Raw genomic sequence first — 23,233 nt, forward strand, 5'->3', positions numbered from 1 at the left:
GCATGGAATTGAAGAAGGTTGTCGTCGATCATAGGACTTCAGTGATGGGGTTGACAAATAGAAGTAAACACACGTGGAAGATGAACCACAAAGAGGATTAGAAGGAGAGATAAACATTGTAGATAAAGAAATCATCCTTTGACTCTTGATACTCCCTCGACTCATATTCGAAGAGAGAAAGAAGGTGAGGGAATAAAAAGGAGGAATGTTCAAAGAACACGAGAATAACCAAAAAGATATATTTTAAGGTCTTTGGATCCAACTTTGTATGTTGAGGCCGAACGTCTTGGACAAATCAAGTATAACCAATTATTTTGGGTGGAATGAGAAACAAATGTTGTTTTGGGGCCATAAGATACAAAAAGGTATCTCACCCTTAAAAATGGAAGAGGGCATGCAATTTGTTAAGAAACGGGCTATGGAAACATCAGCCCAAAAAAGAAATTGGAAAATTCATTTGAAACATTAGGACTAGTGGTTTAAAAAGGATGACGATTCTTTCATTTTGCAAACACCACTGACTTCATGAAATTAATAAATAGAAGTGTGAAAGTAACATAGACATGAATATATAAGCTAGAGCAAGCAGCAAAGCATGACTACTATATCCTGACTATACCATTACATAGCGCTAAAAGAAATTGTAATTTTCTTTTTCATTCAATATGTAATTTGACGTAATAGTAATAGTAATTCCTCTTTCAAACACAACCACTTTTTTTTTTCAACAAAGAGGACAAGGCTTATGATCCCTAAATCGTTAGCAATTAAGATGCAGCAAATAAGGTAGCTAAGATGCAGAAAATAAGAAAACACCCCAAATCACTACAGTGCATAAGAAATCTATCACATAAGCACACAAAGATAAATACTGAGAGTATTAGTTGAAACTTAGCAAACACAAACAGGGCAAACTATTATTTAACGTGCTAGTTTAAATATATATCTAAACTAAACTACACAAGTATTTCAAACTGGCAAAACTAAAATTAGGTTTATAGAAACAACGTGTCCTCATCCTTTCTCCTAAGGAATGCTATTCATTATGATTTTATCTTTTGAGTTTTAAAAATATGCTATTTATTATTCATATCTTTTCTCGTGCTATCTAGAAGCTAACCAAACAACATAGAGAAAGTACATTTGTATCACTAATCAATATTTGAAATGATGACGCAGATTAAATAATACAGAATTCAGAAAGTAGAACTTGCCTGCTAGCTGACTTCAGCTGCTCCCTGAGTTCCTTGAACTTGAGGTTTCTCATGTTCTCAACAGTGAAAACAAAAACTGAGTTGTAATTTTCCACACCCCCTGCCTGATCGATTCCACCATTGATTTCTTGTGGTCCCTTCCTTTTCTTCTTTGTTTTTGATAAAGTAACTGCATTTATCCCACGAACAATTAGATAGAAGACTTAAAACACTAATCTGCATAGGACTAAGTTCATATTTTTCCTCTTTAAAACACTAATCTGCATAGGACTAAGTTCACATTTTCCCTCTTTCTTTTTAAGTTAAAAACCACATGAGTTTGACAATGATTACTACCACCACAAGTCATTTAACTTCTTCAACTGCCTCATACTTTTCACAAGAAAACTGCGTCATACAAATTAACCCATAATAAAGCTATCCAAATTCCGAACCCCATCTGATTGGTTTCTGAAATCAGTAACTCTCATGGAAGGAAAAACTTGGACAGACTGATGCAGAAATTGAGAATGAAAGTTAGAAAAAGATTCTTGCACTAGAATCGTTGTTCCCTGCCATTCTCGAAACAGCCTGAATAGTCATGTTAAGAACACCGAGCCCTGCACTAAAGTTGAAAGAGGGGAAAAAACAGCATGTTGAAACAAATGAAGGTTAAACCAAAAGGATTGAACTATAGTTTCCAAAGTTTTCATCTCTTATATTCACGTAATAGTAATAGTAATAGTAATAGTAATTCCTCTTTCAAACAACCACTTTTGTTTCAACAAAGAGGACAAGGCTTATGATCCCTAAATCGTTAGCAGTATTGGCTATTTGGAGAAAATGTTAAAGTTAAACAGCTGACAATACCTTCCAGCCCCTACCACTACTATCTTTTGGTTAACAAAATATCACTCAATGGCGCCGCCCTTGAGCTCTCACAGTTCCCAATATGTCCAACGAGAGCAACACCAGCAGTTCCCTTTATGAAATGAAATAAACGAAAACGAATGTCCTTTTAAGTAATTATCAACTGCATTAATACATCATCAACTACTCACTTGTATGTCATCGTTGAACATGCAGAACCTCTTACGATAACGTTTGTAATGTTTCAAAAGGCCATTTCATTTGAAAATCCCTCAAACTGGCATCATTCAAAATCAAATTACGAGATTACGATACTGATTTACTGGCAGTGAACACCAGTTAAAAATTTGATATCTTTAACCAATAAACCTGAACAATAGCTTTAGGCCAACATGTATGCACGGCTTCCATAAAATCATCAACAATTGATAGATACTCTTCTCCCTCCAATCTAGGTATTCCTATTCCCTGAACTCCAAGGTCACCGAGGCCAAGAATACGACTTCCATCTGTCAAGACAATCATGTCAACCTGTAGTTGGAAGAAGAAAATACAATGAACTTCAAATATGGTGTTGCTGGAAATTAAAAGAGATTTTTCATTTTTTATTTTGCTCAAAATCAATGCTCTTGAGCTTTTAATGTCCCGAGGAATGTGAAAGTTTCCCAATATATCGTGTATGGAAGTTTAAAACTTTTCAAAGAAAACAAGGGTGATCAACATACAAAAGCCTCCTGTGGATAGAAAAATTAATCAAACAAAAATTCGATTGTTCTGTAGCAGTTTGACTTTGTTGTTAAGGAAATTAAGAGTGATAAGAAGGCGAGGGAGTGACTTTGAGTGGTGGCCATTCGACAGCCAAGCAACTACACTCAAAGTTGAAGGTCGAATAGGCAGCAGGAAGAAACGAAAGAAGAAGAAGAAGAAAAGTTTTCGATCTATCAAACATGATCATCATACAATAGACGAAAGTCATTTAAATTATCCAAATATCTTTTGAAGTAATTTTAACATTTTCAAAATAACTCTTAATCATGCTCTAAATATGGAATGAATTGTCTATCCAACTACAAATACAAAAGTTTTTCTAAATCACTCTAACTAATTATACAAATTCCACAACACATAGATCACATGCTTCCCAAGAACCCATAAAATTGTTCAATGCGGCATTTCATCAAACAGTTGGTGGATGGAGACAACAAAAACAAGTGTTTTAACAAAATTATCTTAGAAACAAACACATTAATATTACCTGAAGATGGAACTCCAATTGAACAGCCTTGAAAAAGTGATGGAGAAACAAACAGAACATAAAGATTGTGGGACTCCTCAACTCCAATAAATCCTGCAATGGAAAAATGGGTTAGAAGGTGGAAAAGCATAGTAGAGGATTATGATAATGAAAATGGGTAGTAATGTTTTTCAGTAGCTATCTTTTTCTTCTCTTTTTTTTTTCATGTTGTTGATGGTTGTTCTTGATTGTCTTTATTTATTTATTTTTTTTCCTTTTTTGCATTTGGGAAAAAACAGTTTGTTGACTAAGAGGTGATGATGCTGGTGAGGGAATTTATTAAAGTAATGAATACTTTTTGGAGGACTTAAACAAGTAAAAGGACGAAATGAAGCAAGCTCAAGCAACAAATTTTCTGTTAAGTAAGCATAAATATTAACTAGAGGCTTAAATAAAATATTTCACCACCACCACCACAACAACAAAAAGCCCAGATATATCGTCATTGACAACAGAAACAGAGCAATATAAGCAAAATACATTACAAGGAAAATATGGAGATAAAAGACATGAAGGTTTCCCTTTCACTTACAAAGAGGATCATTAAGTAACTTCTCGTTGTTAGAACCAATATCTAGCATTACTCGAAGAATCTGTCAATTAAACAAGAGTAAACTTAATGAAAAAGTGTGGTTAAGAAAAGTTGCTAAAAAATGTCACCATTAAATGATATTAGTATTCTTAGATAATCTAACAAATTTCATGAAGAAAAGACTGCAGACTTGAGAGTTACCCCCACTATCAGGAATACTTGCTGAAACGGGAAAAAGATATCGGCAAATTCTAAATACGGCACACTAAAACTCTCACTCTCCTGGTTCTTGCTTAAAATCACATGTACATGTCAATGCTGATAGTGCCTCTTCCACTGAAACAAAACAAAATTTCAAGTACCAATTAAGATGCAAAAAAATAAGGTATTTAAGATGCAGAAAATAAGGTAGTTAAGATGCAGAAAATAAGGAAAACACCCCACATCACTACAGTGCATAACAAATCTATCACATAAGCACAAAGATAAATACTGAGAGTATTAGTTTAAAACTTAGCAAACACAAAAAGGACATAAGCTTATTCTCAAATTTCAGTACATATACTCATCAAAATTCAGAATCTCACGTCACAAACCCGAGCCTTAGTGCTCAAGGGTTGACAGTCATGCCTTTTATGCAAGATCTAAGAAGCTATGATGCTCATTATTGTAATGAAAAACTTTTGAAAAATTTTTGAAATTTGGACAAAATTTTGAAATCCCCCAAGGTTAGACTAAACAAGTGAGCTATTATCCACCCTTCACTTAAAACATTGCTTGGAAGTAGCCCAACATGAGAAGATAAAACAATCTGAATGGGATTTTTCTGATGTATAATGCATATGTTGTTTGTTTTTTTTAGCTCTTTAATTGTCTCGTTGTTTTACGTTTTACATTTGCAACTATCTCTTTTGTTTCTTTGGTACGCACACAAGAACCGGTGGGGTAACCTTTCTATGGTTCTAGACTTAGTTTCTAAGTTTGACTGCTCCCTTCGGAGTGACAACAAGCCTCGTTTTCCCCCTACTATGGAACGGGGAGGATTCCTCCTCTTTTCAAAGCCCTCGTCAAACTCAATGCTAAGTTTGACTGCTCCCTTCGGAGTGACAACAAGCCTCGTTTTCCCCCTAGTGTGGAACGGGGAGGATTCCTCCTCTTTTCAAAGCCCTCATCAAACTCGATGCTATGTCTAGAACGCTAAGAGTAGGTGGTCTGGTTTTGGTTAGGCCATAAGTGAAGTTTCCCCTCATTTTTTATGGGATTTTTCTGATGTATATTGCATATGTTGTTTGTTTTTTTTAGCTCTTAATTGTCTCGCTGTTTTACGTTTTACATTTGCAACTATCTCTTTTGTTTCTTTGGTACGCACACAAGAACCGGTGGGGTAACCTTTCTATGGTTCTAGACTTAGTTTCTAAGTTTGACTGCTCCCTTCGGAGTGACAACAAGCCTCGTTTTCCCCCTACTATGGAACGGGGAGGATTCCTCCTCTTTTCAAAGCCCTCGTCAAACTCAATGCTAAGTTTGACTGCTCCCTTCGGAGTGACAACAAGCCTCGTTTTCCCCCTAGTGTGGAACGGGGAGGATTCCTCCTCTTTTCAAAGCCCTCATCAAACTCGATGCTATGTCTAGAACGCTAAGAGTAGGTGGTCTGGGTTTTGGTTAGGCCATAAGTGAAGTTTCCCCTCATTTTTTATGGGATTTTTCTGATGTATATTGCATATGTTGTTTGTTTTTTTTAGCTCTTAATTGTGTCACTGTTTACGTTTGCAAGTCTCTCTATTCTTTCTTTGATATGCAATGTGGTAACTAGGTCTTGCTAGAACTGGTGGGCTAACCTTTCTATGGTTCTACACTTAGTTTCTAAGTTTGACTACTCCCTTCGAAGTGGCAACAAGTTTTGTTAATGTCCACCCTTTTCTAAAGGGATTTAGTTCATTGTGGCTAGACAAACGGCTCCTAACTCATGTTATTTATTAAAACCATCTCAATTTCTAAAGAGTACCTCCTATCCTTTTTTAACTCTATCTAGGCTAGGTTTGGACTAAGCGCATCATAGGTAAGTCACGGCAAAGCAACAAAGGAAGACAAAGCTAGAAAAGTATCCATGCACTTATTTATTATATACATGCAATCAAGCATTCACAACACACATACCATTTTCTCAATCAAGCATTCACATCTCAACAAGATATCGCTAACATCTCAATAAGATATCGCTAAAAAGGGACGTAAACCAAAAAAGACGGCAGCTTATTCTCAAATTTCAGCACATATAATCATCAACATTCAGAATTTTACATCACAAACCCAAGCTCAGTGGTCAAAGGTTGCCGGTCATGCTTTTTATGCAAGATCTAAGTAAGCTAATAAGGTATAATGCTCCTTATTGTAAGGAATTTTTTTTTAGAAATTTTGAAATTTGGGCAAAACATTTGAACCCCCAAGTTTAGACTAAACATGTAAGCTATTGCCCACCCCCACTTAAAAAATTGCAAGCCTTTGAAAATCAATATAAAGGGAGAAGAATAAGGGGGAACTTTGGACTCCCCTGGAAGGATCGACATCCTTGACTTTGGTTTGAAGCTTGCATGGATAAACCTCTTCATTTCTTTTTCATTGATTAATTATCCTTGTTCCTGAAAATCAAAGGAAATTCTCTCAATTTCATTTATTACTAAAATTAGGATAATTATAGTTAACTGTATTTTTAACTCTTTTGGTAGTTTATGTCTTGAGTGTGTTTTCAATGGTATTTCTATATAAAGTACAAAGTTTAGGGGTATTCTGTATAATGGAACCTCTTTAACAAAAAAATAAATAAATTCAAACCCATGAAGTCTAACTAACCGAACACAATTAGATTTCTAGTAGCAGTAATTTACCACAGAAACAGAAATCAAAGGTTAGAAAATAATTTAATGGCATTTCTATAAATTTATCACATGATCTTTCTTCTTTTTTTTCTTTCCTTTTTTGATAAAACTCTAACCATGTAGTTAAGCTTCTACTTGTAGCAGTTAATTAAAATAGAGACAGAAACTATAGATTAACAAACAATTGGAAGGCCTCTCGATCAATTTAATGCACAATAAGTTCATAATTGTGTGTTTTTGGAAGTATGAAAAACGAAAAATCGTTATTTTCGCTAAAGGAGAAACCTCTTCATTCCTCTTTCGTTGATTATTCATCCTTGTTCTTCAAACCTCAAGCCTTAAAATTGAGGAAGTAGAGGAAATTCTCTCAATTTACTTTAAAGGAAGGATCATGTTCTCTCCTACAAAGGGTGTCTTTCTAATTTTCTTAACTTTATGACTTAATACGGTACTGTTGTATAATGCAAATCCATATAGAAGAAACACCATTTATAGCACAGCCAAGGAAAATGAAGATTCAATATAATGTACTGCAATAAAATTAAAATACTAAAGAATGTGCTAGGATGTTAGCGTAAGCAAAAAGTAAAATCAATGGCAAAAGAAAGGGAAAAATGGAAGGGCATCAACAAAAAATGTAACCTTTAAGTTGCTATTTCCTTATCTTGTTCCCGCAGAAGATCATCCTTGGCCCAAGCCTGTGAAGAAATTATAGAATAAAAGGGTTAGTGAAGAAAAAAGCAGATCATTACAAAACATTCTTATGTAAGCACATCAAGCATGAGGGGGGAAAAAAAAACACACTGCGTCGTTGTCTAATTTAATTGATTGCAATTCCCTATCTTTATCTTCTATTTCCCTTTCCAGTTTGCGAATAGCCTGGTCTCTTTCACCAATGTGGACGACGGTGAGAGATCAGCATGTTGTTGTGAAACAATCGTGAGAGGCAGGGTATCGCAGTCGTCGTGTTGGGTTTCAACGTGGCTTTCGTAGTCGTGCTAGAGCGCACTAGAGAGCAAAATGAATTAGATTGAAAGAGGCCGAAAATGGGGGAAAATATTTAGAGGGAACTTAAATATTTATTTCCCGCTTTTTCTTTGTTGTTCTTTTCCACATCCCATTTAAAATAATGGGCTATTAAAAGTTCATTTTGGTGTAGTGCTATTTGTGTCTCGGATCATCCATTTTCGTTCAAACTACTTTAAAGATACAAGTATGATAACCAACAACACGATCGAAAGAATTGGTCTATGCAACTTCAACCTACGTGGCTTTATCAGGTTCACACACACAATGAGTGACTTTCCTTCGTTTGGATCCATTTCGAAAATTGTACTCTATGGCCCAAAATGAAAGGCCCATCGTCTATTTACTCAAATCCTAGCAATAATTTATTCTCACTTAAAATTTTAAACGTATATGGAAAGTCCACAATGCTCGACCCAAAATTAACTTATAAAAATACCAAACCATAGTCTTGCCTATTTGGTAGTTAATTTGAGTCTCAAAGCCCGACCCCAATTACAAGAACACTCTCTCATGAGAGACCCCATTATAAGAACACATTCTCAAAGTTTTTAACCACTCACATTTTTTATCCACTCTCCAACTAGATAATACAGAAGGAATTTAATTAGAGTAATCACACTAAAACTTAAAATGTTTATAAGTGAGAATTTCTAAATAAATGAAATAGGTTTCTTTTATAGTCTTTGAGTCAAACTTTTCTATAAAAAAAATCGATGTGAGATAACCACATCTTGCCAAACCCAATACTTAAAAAACAAACAAATCAAATCATTATTTTTACAAAAAAAAAAAAACTAAAAAAATGCAAGTCGATTCCTATTTATTAAAAATAATAAAGAAAAACCAGTTACCAAAATCGATGTTTTCCCCCAAAAGCTCTAATAGCTAAGGAACTCAACAAGTTCTACTTGACCTAACTAACTTGACTCTATATTTTTTATGAGCTTTTTTTAATGCATATTGCATATGTTTTTTTTTATAATTGTTGATTGTCTCACTTTTTTATGGTCTGCATTTACGAGCCTCTTTTCTTTCTTTGTTATGAACTGCGGTAACTAGGCGTTGCTAGAACCGATGGGGTAACATTTCTATGGTTCTACACTTAGTTTCTAAGTGTGATTGCTCACCTCTAATTTTCAAAACACTTAATTTCTAAGCACATACAATGTTCACCTAGAAAAAAATGAAAATTGTTGTAGTTAAGATCAAAACTAAATAGTTATGAAATAAGACATAAGAGATTTGATTTTAACAACCTTCCCGTTGTACTTGGGATCCACTCTGGCTTTGTGCTGGAAAATTGGTTTGGAGCTGATCGTAAGCTTTCAGTTGCTCTTCTGTAACCTTTAGATACTCATCAAAGCTATAAGCTTTGCTTCCCAACGAAGAATCTTCTACTATTACAATACATAAGAAAATTCTATTTCATAAACCCTGTATCATAATTGAGGCTGGTAGAATGATTATTCTATAACCTTACCGATAGTTTCATTCTTAACATTCATAGACACGATGCATGGCAGCTATCCAATTCTATTTCATGTTCTCGAGAATGGCTCGGTTTAACAATAATGTTAATTTTTGTTTTCTATTTTAAAATAATAACGCTGCTTACTAATCCTTTTTTTTTCCATTTGGCATTCTACTTTTTCTACTCAGCTTTCTTTTCCCTAGTGATAACAAATAATACGGGTGATAAAAAACTTAATCACTCACTTGGTTCAGCCACCGAAAGCCCTTCTGCTTTAGAAATAGAAGATGGGTTTGAGTAGGTAGATTTACTTGCATTGTATGTGTTGTTCATTGAACTCTCAATTTCATCGAGACCAATTTCTCACTCAAACATGGTCTTGCATTCTCTAGAAACGTCCTACAAACAAAAATAAAGAACAAAAAACTACAATAAGGTCTATGAAAAAGTTATAAAGGAAAATCTCAAAAACTGATATGTAAGTCATAACAACCTTAAGTTCTCTTATCGTGGGTTAAAATGCACGTAAGGTTTTTCCAAGAGTCCGAGCAACCAGCATGTAAATAAGTTAAGTCAACTAAATTTGCTATAAATTTACTCGTATTAACATTATCATTGTTATAGACTTGACAACTTCAAATTTATCAATATAAAATATGCTTTAACAAAACGTACCTTGAGGTTCCTCCAACCTTATTAAAAAAGCAAATAATCCAACAATTTAACAAATTTATAGTGCATATTATGTATATCAATTGATCACAACAAAATAAGATCAAACAAATACCCATGAGTAATATTTAGCCACCAAATGAATAATGATGAAAACCTGAAAACAAAACCGAGAAAAAAAAAAGGAAACAATTCATCAACAAAACAAATTTAGGGGACTAAAAAATTGCTTACCTTATTACACACTTCAAAAATATTAAGAGAAGTGGAGGGAAAAAAACCAACCAATAATCAAAAAATAAACTTCAACACAAATAGCCATAAATTTTCTTCTTTAAAGGTATCACAAATAAGTCCATCAGTAATAACAAAATAAAAAAGGGCAATGTGCAAGAATTCTGCAATCGTAAAGCTATGCTAAAGGCAGTATGAAATCAAACTTGAGCACTAACAAGAAAATTTGCAAAACAAAAATTACTAGACATCATTAACTAAAGTACGAGCACAACAATGAATGTGTAACCTCCGCAAGAGCAAACCCGAATGGAGAAGAACATGAAGAAATATATAAATAGAAGAAACATAAAAGACAAACATGAAACACATGGAAACATACAAAGGGGATAAATAAAAGTACAATTATGAAGTGATGAAGCACAAATACAGGTACCAACAGAACTAGAATACAAGTCTTACCCTATCTCGACTGTCGAGGAGTGTTAACCAACCGTCGGAAGGTTGGTTTTATTTTTTAGAAAAAATTAATGTTGTCTGAATTCTTTTTCAAGCCACTAACCAGCCCCTCCTTATCTATGATCGGCGATCAACTCCTCAACCTCTAATTACATTTAAAAGAGTGATGCGAACATTGTGTGAAATCCCAAACCTTTGATGGATCCCACCATCACTCTCTTTCTATCCCCTTCAAAACCTCATTATTTTCAAGAGAGGCCTCAAAGCTTCTTCCAATTAACATAAAAGAAGAATGAAAGAGAAGGAGAGAAAGGGAAAGTGGTTCAAAAGCTATGGAAAAAAAAGTAAAAGAACATGGTCTACTCATTGGCACATCTTACACAGATGATAATGTTAGGGCAAGGCAATGAGAGACAGAATGCTTTTGGAGCCTTCTCCTCTACTTTCGAAGATTTTAATAAACTAAAATATGCAAATGTTACAAGAAAGATCTTTGGAGATTTGAAATAATCCAAAATAAAGAAAAAGGAAAACCCCAATATGTACAAATTTCAGAATCTAAAACTTGAAAAGTGATTGAATGATGAGATATGTTTGTACAATCAATTATAGAGACAGTGAAATATTAAAAAAAAATGAAACGTACCAAGATAAAAAGAATAGCAACTAGTATTATGACCTTTGTATGTCTTCAAAATACAAACATCAAAATGAATCAAGAGATCTACCACACAAATAATGGTATCAACACAAATAAAGCAATTGTTTTATTAACAATATTTGAGTACAATTAAACTAAGCATGCTATTGTCCTTGACAAATTTACATTCTTCTAATCGAACAAAATCTGACCTTTAAATAGTGATAGAAACTGAAGATGAAAGCAAGTTCAGCTACAACTTCAGACCGTGATATATATGACAGAACCTATAAAAAGAAGAGTACCTAACTATATATACACAGAGGAGATCTGACGCTTACTAGCACATCGGAGGCTCAATCGATTTATATTTAATTGAAAAACAATACCTATATTTTAATGCATACACATTGAATAGCCCCTGTTTCAATCCAATTTACAAAACTACCTCCATAAAATTACATAATGGGGGAAGTTCGACCGGATGCACTGTGCTTTACCAGAACCACATGAAATTATTAGAACATAGTTCATTCAAGTAACTTTCTATTCAATAATTGAAACAAATGGAAAGAGGACAATTGAATATTAAATAAAGATGGAATTAATTGGGAACTCACGGGAGTAATGCGATTCGTTCGGGGGCTCACCGCTGGAGTTGAAAGAGAGACAAGGATTAGAAAGGAAAGGAAGAGGAGCGTCTGATAATCCAGCGGATTCTTTGATGAGTGGAGTAGTAGTAGTAGTAGTGGAGGTTCCAAGGACATTGAAGTCAATCCGGTGAGAGTGAGGGAATCCAGAAGGTTGAGGTTGAAGAGAGTAGAAATTGCAACCAAAATCGGTGAGGATGGTGGAATCGAAATTGCGAGGGAAGAAGAAAAGAGCATCACAGGTCGAAGTAGAGGAGGAATCAACACTGGTTAAACTGGTTTTGGTTGTACGAACAAAGAAGAATTAGGGTTTGAGAAGAGAAAGGGAAATGGAGTGGAAAACGAGTGTACGAACAAAGAAGAAGAAGAAGAAATGGAAAGGACGCGCTAAGAGAAGAAGATGGAGATGGATGGGTGAAATGGGTATGATAGGGTTTCGAAAATGGAGTGTACGAAGAAATGGAAAGGACGCACTGAGAGAAGAAGATGGAGATTGGATCCGCGACTGAGAGAAGAAGATGGAGATTGGATCCGCGACTAAGAGAAGAAGATGGAGATTGGATGCGCGACTAAGAGAAGAAGATGGAGATTGGATCCGCGACTAAGAGAAGAAGATGGAGATGGATCCGCAAAATGGGTATGATAGGGTTTCTGTTGAGAGATAGGCCAAAAGAAGACAAGAGAGCAAGAGAGAAGGGGGGAGGAGAGGGAGACTTGGCCGTTAGAGAAGAGGAGAAAGAAATTTGAAATGAGAGAGACTGTACATGTAGGGTTTTTATTAGATTTTTTTTTTTTAATTTTGCTTAAATGGATTTAGAGAATTAATTATCTCGTTCACCGACTCATATTAGCGGTCCATTGGTCCATTGTTTTGTCCTTTTTTTTTTCAACAAACAATCATATTTTTTTACAATATAGGACTAAAAAAGATAACTAATTTATATATATATATATATATATATATATATACATACAACATTCTCACCTACAAAGGGTATATGTTTCTAATTTTCGTAACTTTATGCCTTAATATGGCAGTGTTGTATAATGCAAATCCATAATAGAAGAAATATCATTTACAGAAGAACCAAGAAAAATGAAGATTGAATATAATGTACTTTAATAAAATTAAAACAGTTGGAGAGTCTTTGCATTCTTATATTGTACTAAGGATTTACATCGTTATTCATCAATAAAGTTTACTATTGAAATACTACATACTGGAGTTCCAACACAAACAGATGAAGAAAACAAAAGCACCGAAGGAAATGACAACAAAGCACCAAAGAACCAAAACCAAAAACAACATATCCAAAACAGCCCCACAAAACAGGGAGAAAAAACAACACAGAGAGAACAACTTTTCCACCTCAAAGCTCATAGCTCTTTAAAATATTTAAATAAGAAAGTTTCAACACTTCAAAATCATTGATTCTGTGGATATGAAAAGAAATTGACCAAACATTAATTCCAAAATCACAATTACAAATACGTTGAAGAATGTTCGATTTGACAAGAAGATATCCTAAACACGGCAGAAAAGTGTGAGAGAAGGGGAGAGGAGGGAGAAAGTAGAGAGAGAGAGTGCAGAAGTTAGAGAATAAGTTGGGGGAAGAAATTTGAAATGAGAGAGAGAGAGAAGGGGGAGAAGAGAGAGAAAGTAGAGAGAGAGGCAGCCGTTAGAGAAGAAGTGGGGGAAGAAATTTGAAATGAGAGAGAGAGAAGGGGGGAGGAGGGAAAAAGTAGAAAGGAGTTAGAGAAGAAAAGCCCATTTAAGAAACATTTGAATTATTTGTCATAAAGCCCATTTAAAACGCAAAAAAAAAAAAAAAAATAGAACTAAAACAAATATTTTGTTTTTAAAAATTAGACTAAAAAAATCAAATTTCAAAGAGAAAAACTTAAAGGTAAAAAAATTGTCTAATAAGAACCATTAACTAAAAGGGTAACCCGTAAAGCAACAAAATTTTCAGTAAAGTTAGCAAAAAAAAAATTTGTTTTTCAAATAATTATAATCCAAAATTTTCAAAAAATGTGAAATTTCATTTAACAAGACAAGAAATTGTGAACATTATTTTCTAATTTGGCCATGGATGAAAGTATGAAGCTTTTGTATAAAGAAGGTTTCGATACAAAAAAAAAAAGTAAAATAACAACTTACTTTGTCTACTCTAATTTGAGAGAGGAGTCCCGTTAGAAAAAAAGGATCCTACGGCTACGAAGCTTTTGCTTATTGTTTTTCTCTCTCTGCAAAAGGGAGCTCATGTTCAGCATATCATTTCAATGGCAGCTGGTAGAATATGGAATTTCCTTGGAAGAAACCCCAAGTGTTCCCCATCAGATTGAACATATATGCTGCCGCTGCAAGAAACTTCTTCCACTTCGATCGAACGAACGCTGCTTGAACAACAAAACAATAAACTGATGATAGTTGCATTGCAGACGAACAAGCTCAGAAGCAGAAATAGGAAGTTTTGATTGAGAAAAAGGGCATCATTGCCAAACAATGAATTTTAATGAGGTGGAGCTGAAATGTGAAATCATGCTCAATCATATGTTCAACCATGGATGAGTTACATTGATATCGATTAATTGAGTTCATCAACGTTGACAAAGATTTAACAAGGAAAAAAGGATAATCATATAACTTTCTAATTTTGGTTGAGGATACATCAGAATGCCAGAAGTAAGAAGGTTTAACAATATTACTTTTCTTAGGGCTTCTCTGCTAGGTAAATAAAGCATCTCCATATAAGTTTGAGTGTAAGTTTTTCTCAAGCAAAAACTTGACAGAAATGAAAATCACAATGCTCCATGCAAATCCAGTTCAATTATAGTTTCTTCACCTCTGCTTCCACAAGTCTCCAACATAAAACAGACCGTTGGAGAGAGAAAATTGAAATACAAAATGGAAAATCTAGGCACATTATAATTTTTAAAGAGATGACTAACCTTCTTGATGTTACGTTTTTCACCGTCAAATATGTCCCATTGTATATTTTGTGTAAATTCAGAATAAAGTCATACCACTTGAAATCCTGAAGAATTACTACCTGCAAAGAAAAGCATCACATAGTTAAGAAGACAAGGAAGGAAAAAGTGATCAAATAAAATCCCACAGAAACGAATTATACCTCTAGACTCCTGTTGGAAGGATCGGCATTTGGCACAATTTTCATACCACCGCCAAAGTATTTAGCATTTCCAATGCATAGAGCAGTTACTTGTGGATACAGCTCCCATTCACCGTCATCAACCTGTGAGTTATGGCATTCTACATAGATGAAATTAAATAAAGATGGTAAAAATGCAGTCACTGCCCCCTCCAAAATGGTCTACATTTTGAAACCACCTTGAGACGAATAGGATCGGTATTAGGGGTTATTTGGGTATTGAGGGCATAAATAGTTAGGGAGTGGGTTACATTTGGTTATAAATAGAGGGATAGGGGAATGGAGAGAGAGAAGCAATATTTGGGTTTTAGGGCTTGAGATTGTGATCTCAAGAAGGGAGGATCCAAGTACCTCGAATAACTTGATTTATTGTTTAAATCTATTATCTTTTAGTTTAGGGATTGGAAAGAGAAGGATTGTGGAGTTTGTGATAATATTTTGGTACACTGGAGCTGGAAACAAAGAATATTAAAAAACACATACTGTTATACACAGTCTGATAATAATACGAATCACTAGCTTTTCTTCTTCTTTTTCTTTTTCTTCTCCTTTAATTTTTGTTATGGGTTTTGTATTGAGTTTTGTGTTTTAGATTGTGAAGTATGGGGTAGCTAAACTCTTAATCCTAGGGATAGATGAAGACAAAGTTTATGAATTACTCTTTGTAATGCATCTGATTATTTGCTCTTAATCTTTTCATGTTTTTATGTGAATAACGTTTATAATATCTTGATCACAGATTAATTGTTGATTGGCCATGAACCCTAATCTTTGCATGACTAGAGTAGTTATGAACATGGAAAGAGATAATTAAGGATCCCTGAGGAGGTTGTTGAAAGAAGTGGACCTAAAAACTTTTGTTTATTAATAAAAAGAAAAATGAACAGAGATTCATCTTCATCAGGGGTCTTGATGTTTAATTTAATTTAAATTGTGTATGAATTTTTAATTACGAGAATTTTAATATGTTGCAAGAGCACTATAGCCAAGGTATAGAGTGAGAGGGATAAGGTTTATATGTCTTAGAGAATGGAAAGATGGAATTTGTGCTAAAATTATTAGTGTTCCAAATACAATTATGAATTGGGTATAGTTGCATTCCCCCTTCTGGATTGCATAGCACACACCTGAGACTCTGTTTGTGTTTCACTAAAGCCATCACATATGCCCACAGTCCCATCTTCAGTAGTAGAATTGCCCACATCTTCTTTTCTTTCAGCTCTGAGAAAATACAAGACACAAAGGTCACAAAAACCAAGTTACAAAGGCAAAATTGAATTGTGTTCGAACATAATAGTCTTTCTCGAAAAAACACTAAAGCTTGCATTATGCTAAGATCCACTTAGAATACAGGGATATTTAATGGCTAGTTTTTAAAGAAATAACCTACTGCCTTTATTTCCAAACCTGGTTTTTCTAAAATGAAAAAGGAAAACTATATTGGGTGGCAAATTAGTTTAGGTATTTTGCAAAAATGTCTTTAAGGTTTGTGATTTTGAAAATATAGCAAAAATAATCAAATCCAGGCTTTTATATGGGTGGGCTGGACTTTATTTGATCATTTTCACAAATAATAAAGTTATAACTTGTTTTACCATTTTTGCAAATGTCCCATGAAAAAAGTTAATGCTCAAGGATAGCATTTATTTGTGAATACTGGTTTTCAAGCATTGCAAACGGTGTGATTTGAGTTTTATGATTAACACTATTACTCAAACGAACCTATTTTGAAAGAAATTATAAATTATATTGTTCTAGGAAGCAATTCATCAGTAGAGACTAAAAGAATATAAAAAAAATATTTCTCTTATAGTGAAAATAAACTCTTTCATAACGACTTCGTTGAATGGTCTCACTATATTTCCAGGCAGCGACCGTTCTTGTTAAACACTTCAATTCAGCATGGTCTTTCCATAAGAAGATCAAGGAGACAACGGCAAAAATTACCTTTTTGACCACTGGTTAGATAAAGCACCAATTGGAGAAGTTTCTGAATGGTCTTGACCAACAAGCGAACAGTCTGGTAGGAAAATCTGGTACCATTAAGGATTAAACCAAATGCAAACGAAACCAAAAGTTTAAACATAAAAAACATCAATCCTAATAGAAGGATATACTTTTATCGCAGCCAGTCTTTCCAGGTGACTTCTGATCTTGAATCTTAAAAAGAAAGGAAAACAAAAGGATTTGAAGGAAAAAATAAAATAAAAATGGAATGAAGTAATGGAATTGTAGCTCAAACCAGATTTTACCTTAGTTGTCTGCTCCAACAAGTCCTCAATTTGCGGAAGCGACATCAGGAACGTGTGAAGTTACTACAGAAGAATTTGATGTAGTTTGTTTTGTGGAATTCAAAATGCAGTCAGATTGAGTGGATCTGTTTCCAACAAAAGTGAATGCTTTTCTATGGCTTCGTCAAAGAACTTGCGCTTTTCTTCGTAGAACTTATTCGTTCAGCTGCTCCTATAAAGCTACTGTTAGTTCCAGCTGATTGGTCTCTCGGAATGGCAGAATGGATAGGAAACTGGGATATGCTTTCATTGGCTATCATTGGGGCAGCTTGAGTAGGAAATTGGCTGACAGTGCATAAGCCTGTCGCTCTGTCTTGAGCTTTAACTTCTTTTGGGCGATACAAATCAAGAGAGACAATCTTTCTCTGAAAGTTTTGTATTCAAACAAAATCATTCCATATCTAAGAGAAGAAATATCAACACAATGGGTCTAGAATTCTATCAGGATATGCATGTACGTGAACATATATAATTGAAAAGCAACAAAATCGCAAAGGTACCTGGCTGACACACTCATATATCCATTCAGCTGTAATGCATTGTTTGCCCCATTTACAAGCAGCCTCAAACTTTGTCCCATCGGTGAACTTGCATATTAGATGGGTTACCTTCTTTGTCAGCTTCTCCACAAACTTGGCCCCAAGTACAAAACACAGATTTCTTAACAATACTCTGTCTTTATCATCATATTGTGAAACACAAAATCGTATGTTTTCAAATCCAGGCAAAGGGACACAGCAAGGAAGAGGAGAATAGAGAATGTGCCCATTGGTATCCCACAAACATCCATCCTTCATAACGAGTTTATTTGAAATAGTCAGTAAACAAATAAAAACAAGATAAATATTCAATTCTCATTTCAAATATCAGTTTAAGATATTGAACATAATTAGGTTACGAAATAAATAATAAATATAAAATTAAAATTAAAAATCATCAGTAGTATCAAATTTCATAAAAAATGTTCTCACTTTTCCTCTTCTCATTAAGAAAGGTTCATCAAGACAAGTTCCATCTGTCTTGATATTTTTACCACCGTCCATCCTTGTTATTTTGTTCCAAACTGCATTAGAATCTTTGTTGAAATCGCTAGAATCACTGTAACCAAATTTCAAATGTGGATAATGATAGGTTCTTTGAGAAAATCAAGCACGAGCAAAATTATTGTGTTAGAATTCTTCTTTTGAATCACTTGAATCAGAACTCCAATTCTTCATTTGGGAGGAAATTTGAGTTTCTTGCCTATACCAACTAGCCAACTAGTATATATTTTTCTTCACCTGTCTTCCTTGATGTGTACAAATGCATCCATGCAAAATTAGGATGAATTTCTTTCTTCTTCTTTTCTTTTTTAATTTTAAGGGTATCCCACAAACATCCATCCTTCATAACGAGTTTATTTGAAATAGTCAGTAAACAAATAAAAACAAGATAAATATTCAATTCTCATTTCAAATATCAGTTTAAGATATTGAACATAATTAGGCTACGAAATTAATAATAATATAAAATTAAAATTAAAAATCATCAGTAGTATCAAATTTCATCAATAATGGCAGTTTCTACGCCAGCTATCCATTCAAAATTGGCTTCAAAGCCGTAATTTAACGCATTTAACAGAAGTGTGCATCAATACTTTCTCAATTCCAGAGAAAAAATATATAAGAAGCATCTATTTGTTTGGCACAGGGATGGAGTGCAAACCTTTGGAGTTCAAGGGACAGTCATAGAAAAACTTCTTCAAATGTTGAACTCCAATTAATTTTGTCAATAAAGAAACCTCTCACACAATGATAGCACTCATATTTTCCAAAATGTAGACAGAGTGAAGAAAAAAGAGAACAACCAAATATGTTTTCCAAGATAGACCACCCTTTTCTTTTCAGACCAACCTTAATGGATAGTCTGAGAAGGTAAATTTATGTTACCACCTTCCCCTAAACATCAAAAGGTCAAAATGATAGAACTGATTGAATCTCCATTTTCCAATTTAATAGTATCCACCATTTTATGCCAATTGTTCTATACAGATGCAGAGTTAGGGAAACAAGTAGCAGAGCAGAAGCAGAATGAGTCATCGACCAGCCGCATCTGGTGGCCCAAAGGGAAAAAATAAGGATGTGACCATTTTGATTGTGTGATGCTAGTTGAGGACAAGATCACGACCATCACCTCATCAGACCAACAAAGCTGGGGTGGCAGAGACACTTGATGACTCAGTCACTATCACTCAGGACAAGAACAAGATCAACATCAACTCCAATAGCTACTTCTCCAAGAGGAATCTTAAATACTTGGCTAAGAAGAATTTCAAGAAACACAACATTAGAGATTGGCTTTGAGTTATTGCTTCAAACAAGGAGATGAATGTGTACGAATTGAGATACTTTAACATTGCCAAGAACAACGGGCGAGGAGAAAAGACTGAGGTTCAAGTCCTATATTTTGGTACCGCCATTTGAGGTAGGATCAGTTGTAGCAGCCCTTTTCATCTAAAGGCTGTTTTAATTTATATTCCCATATCCCATTTGTCTGCTTTTCCTATACATCAGCAAGAGTTCTCGAGTCCAACTCTAATTTACTTTTGATGATTTATTAACTATAAATCTTGCTCACAATATTCCCCTTCTTTTGGTTGGTTTGAGGATACCTTTTTTTACACTGGGAGGACAGTTGTTGTAATCTTAGAAAACTGATGTGCGTTTGGTTTTGGAAAAAAACAGTATCCATCCTTCATATTATAAGAGCGTGGCTCAACACAAAACTAAAGTCCCTCAAAATTCAAAGCTCCAACCCAAACACAATCCAAACTTGCAGTGGCTAAATGAAACAAAATATGCTATTCAACCTTGTGTGGACTTTTATGTCCAAAAAGGGAAACACAAACAAAACCCAATAGTAGAGCTCTAAAACGGAAATCACAAATAAGACAATTAATTATCGCTTACCTCTAAACATGATCGAACCCGATGACTTGACACATAAGTACTATGAACGTCTGTACTCCTTGGTATCCACCATGACATTCAACAGTGAAGTGCACTTTCTGCTTCATGTGATCTTCAACAAACCTCGCCTCCCCCTTGATTTATCCATTCAACAATTTCAGCTCTCTAGTAGGAGAATTTCAAATATGATCTCAAAATATACATAAAAAATATTTGGGATTATGGAAGTCAAAAGTTGATGCATGTTTGTTAGTGTTCAAAAATAAAATGTAAAAAAAATTTGAAGGCATATTCCTCAAATGAAAAATGAAAATCGTAATTATTTCACATGCTAAATGACATTTGGCACTATCTTAAATTTTTTAGGAAAATTACTCCCCAAGTTTTGGTTTTGAAGAACACGTGTGTTTGGTTCTTGAGTTTTAAAAATGTACATTTTTAGTCTCCAGGTTTAGAAAAAATAGACCCATTTGGTCATGCACCTTTTTAGTCTCTAAGTTTATAAAAATTGGTTTAGAAAGTCCCCAATATAACTTTATACATTTTTAAGGTAGAATAACTTCTTCTAAAAATTGGTTTTGAGAGTCTCCAGTATAACATTAAGCACTCAAGGATTAAAAGAGTACATTTTGAAAACTCAAGGACCAATAAACCTATTTCTATAAAATTGGGGACTAAAAAGGTAATTTTTCCATTTTTTTTATATCATTCTCTTAACAGGATCGGAGTGTTAAAGAAACAGTAGATCTAGAATCCTATCTGCACCATTGACTTGCTTTTAAAATCATGGAGTTGGAGCAGTAATGAACTACTCTTTACTCAAGTCAACTGATATTGAATACAGGGATTGAGTATTGAATACAGGGCTTCTACTTTGTTATTTTTTTTAAAAATGGATGCTATTTACCACAATAATACATCTAAAACCTAAAGTGCATAGTGTACATTAATCATGCTGTTTGAAATAAGAGGAAAGAATCTTTACAACATACCCGATCTTCTGGAAAGGAACTAGAAAAACAAAATATTTTCCCCTTAAATACACATGATGACTTCCCATTTGAAACCATGAAATCACGCCCCATCTTTTCTCAACTCTTGTTTGTACCATTTGCTACACATTGTTGGCTTTTTCTGGGATAATTTCATTTTCCTGTCTCCATTCACTTTTGTTTCACTTTTTTCTTCAATTCTTTCCACTGCTATTTGACGTCTTTCCAATGCTAACATGAATATTTCCTTCTGACACATTTGATGGCACGATTGGATGAACATTTGGAACTTTATTTTGATCCATAACAATGGTGCTCATTTTACTAGATGCTGCAAAGTAAACAGCCAGAAAATTTAGAACAAGACAAACAGGCTAGGGATCTCCAAACAAATATTAGTCATGCATCCAAATGAAATGTGCAGTTATTCTGCATGATGGTAGTTTAAGGTTGCTATTCAAAAGACAGATAGCTTAGAATACGAGTCCTGCATATCAAACCTTTAGGAATAAGTTCATCATATGCCATGTGTCTACCAAGAATAGGGATCTCCTTCTTCTGACGGTCACACTCTTCAAGCCAGTTGGATCTAACCACATGAACAACTCCTGAAGTAGCAATATCTCTAACCTCCTTTTTCTCCCTGCCATTTGAAATATGATAAAACTAATTTTCAATTGGGTGGATAGACCATTCAAATGAAATCAAAAAGCTCACAGCACAGGCGAGCTCACAAATTCAAGCAATAAAGTTCACAAAACTATGTTGCGATTAAAGTAAAAGGATAATTACATTTCTGACGAATCAACCAACTATTATGTGTGTTAATTTGTCATTGAAAACCATGTATCGGGAGCCTCCACCTCTGAGAATCATATTTACAATCTTCCGCATCTCAGAAGCTTCAAACCCAACAACTTTTATTTCTACATGCTGACAAATATAGGTCGTTTCTCTTTAGACTAAAAGTCATTTGCAAGACAATTAACAGTGTTTTCTTCATTCCTTCCCATCGTGACTGGCACTTCAACATCAACCTCATTTATAAAATTAGAAGCATCTGAAAACATAGACGTGCTCTGTGAAAGAGTAACTTCAACATCCATGTCTGAAAACCCAGGACCAGCAACTGCTGTGAATTTTGAATCGGTAAGAAATGAGGACGGTACAGCTTCCAAGTTCCCAATATCCTTTTCTTGGCTATTGTGAGCAGTCAAGCAACCCCTTGTCAATTTATTTGAAGTTCCAGAAACGCTACCAACAGGGTACAGCTCCTCATTAAAACATCCTATCAATTAAAAATGAGAATAAAAGGATTTGAAACAAGTTAGAAACTAATAAAATTATTAGACAAATAACTGCCAACAATTCAAAATATCATATCGGTTTTCAAATATACAACCCGAACTACTACCTTTTCTGGCCATGGACTGATCAAACCATTTCCGAGTAACATATAGATACGACACCCACGTTCGGGCAACCTTGTACTTGTCACCTTCAGGAGCTTACTTAACCATTAAAGAAAACCCTTATTCAAACAAGAATATTTAATACCAATAAGTAAACATTCTATGCAACTATTTAGAAATGGATTGTCTATGCAAGTAGCATGCTTGCAATAGCCATACAAATAAACGTTTGTGAGTGTGGTTAGTCATTCCCATCACTTAACCTAACCTAGAAACTAGAGAGATTGTCAAGGGAAAAAAAAGTGATCAATTTTGTTCTTAGATGAAAAGATATAACATCTCAAAGAGGCGGAAGACAAACTTATGCAACTCAGTTCTGGTTAGCCTTCCTAACATACTTTTGATGTTTGAATGTTTTATTTTGGAAGGAAAGATGGGGGTTGGTTAATCAGTTTCTGGAAGTGGAAGGGCTGTATTTTCTGGAGAGCAGAATTACA

General features: G+C 34.4%; 1 protein-coding gene, 2 long non-coding RNA genes and 1 pseudogene across 13 annotated transcripts; all 4 read right to left on the reverse strand.

Moving 5' to 3' along the window:
- Positions 1 to 857: 857 nt before the first annotated feature.
- LOC116406228 (sphingoid long-chain bases kinase 2, mitochondrial-like) lies at positions 858 to 17,390 on the reverse strand. Of its 11 annotated transcripts, XM_031889935.1 has the most exons (11): positions 17,346 to 17,390; positions 17,211 to 17,253; positions 17,041 to 17,113; positions 16,221 to 16,314; positions 15,055 to 15,177; positions 14,873 to 14,973; positions 10,053 to 10,094; positions 9,759 to 9,768; positions 9,511 to 9,664; positions 9,051 to 9,191; positions 2,433 to 2,572 (listed from the first exon to the last, which is right to left on the reverse strand). In XM_031889935.1, the coding sequence occupies exons 1-9, from the start codon at positions 17,388 to 17,390 to the stop codon at positions 9,629 to 9,631; spliced, it is 567 nt and encodes a 188-aa protein (XP_031745795.1). In that variant the 3' UTR covers positions 2,433 to 2,572; positions 9,051 to 9,191; positions 9,511 to 9,628. The 11 variants fall into 11 exon arrangements, with proteins under 11 accessions (XP_031745799.1, XP_031745798.1, XP_031745797.1 ...); XM_031889930.1 differs by lacking the exon at positions 9,759 to 9,768 and having other exon boundaries at positions 2,427 to 2,572; XM_031889933.1 differs by lacking the exon at positions 9,759 to 9,768 and having other exon boundaries at positions 9,051 to 9,138.
- Positions 1,750 to 2,104, reverse strand: LOC116406230. The gene is made up of 2 exons (XR_004219262.1): positions 2,064 to 2,104; positions 1,750 to 1,813 (listed from the first exon to the last, which is right to left on the reverse strand). It is a non-coding gene; the product is annotated as an uncharacterized LOC116406230 (long non-coding RNA).
- Positions 6,479 to 7,658, reverse strand: LOC116406229. Its single transcript, XR_004219261.1, has 3 exons — positions 7,570 to 7,658; positions 7,408 to 7,463; positions 6,479 to 6,528 (listed from the first exon to the last, which is right to left on the reverse strand). It is a non-coding gene; the product is annotated as an uncharacterized LOC116406229 (long non-coding RNA).
- Positions 17,391 to 17,429: 39 nt separating the features above from the next.
- On the reverse strand, positions 17,430 to 22,831 carry LOC116406227 (annotated as a pseudogene).
- Positions 22,832 to 23,233: the final 402 nt, after the last annotated feature.

The sequence above is a fragment of the Cucumis sativus genome, unplaced genomic scaffold (genome assembly GCF_000004075.3).
Source record: "Cucumis sativus cultivar 9930 unplaced genomic scaffold, Cucumber_9930_V3 scaffold76, whole genome shotgun sequence".
Classification (NCBI taxonomy): domain Eukaryota; kingdom Viridiplantae; phylum Streptophyta; class Magnoliopsida; order Cucurbitales; family Cucurbitaceae; genus Cucumis; species Cucumis sativus.

Coding starts and splice junctions, on each gene's coding strand:
- LOC116406228 (XM_031889929.1), bottom strand. CDS start 17,390: ATGTCGCTTCCGCAAATTGAGGACTTGTTGGAGCAGACAACTAAG. Junction 17,254..17,345: donor TGTTGGAGCAGACAACTAAG/GTAAAATCTGGT, acceptor TTTCTTTTTAAG/ATTCAAGATCAGAAGTCACC. Junction 15,178..16,220: donor AAACACAAACAGAGTCTCAG/GTGTGTGCTATG, acceptor CATAACTCACAG/GTTGATGACGGTGAATGGGA.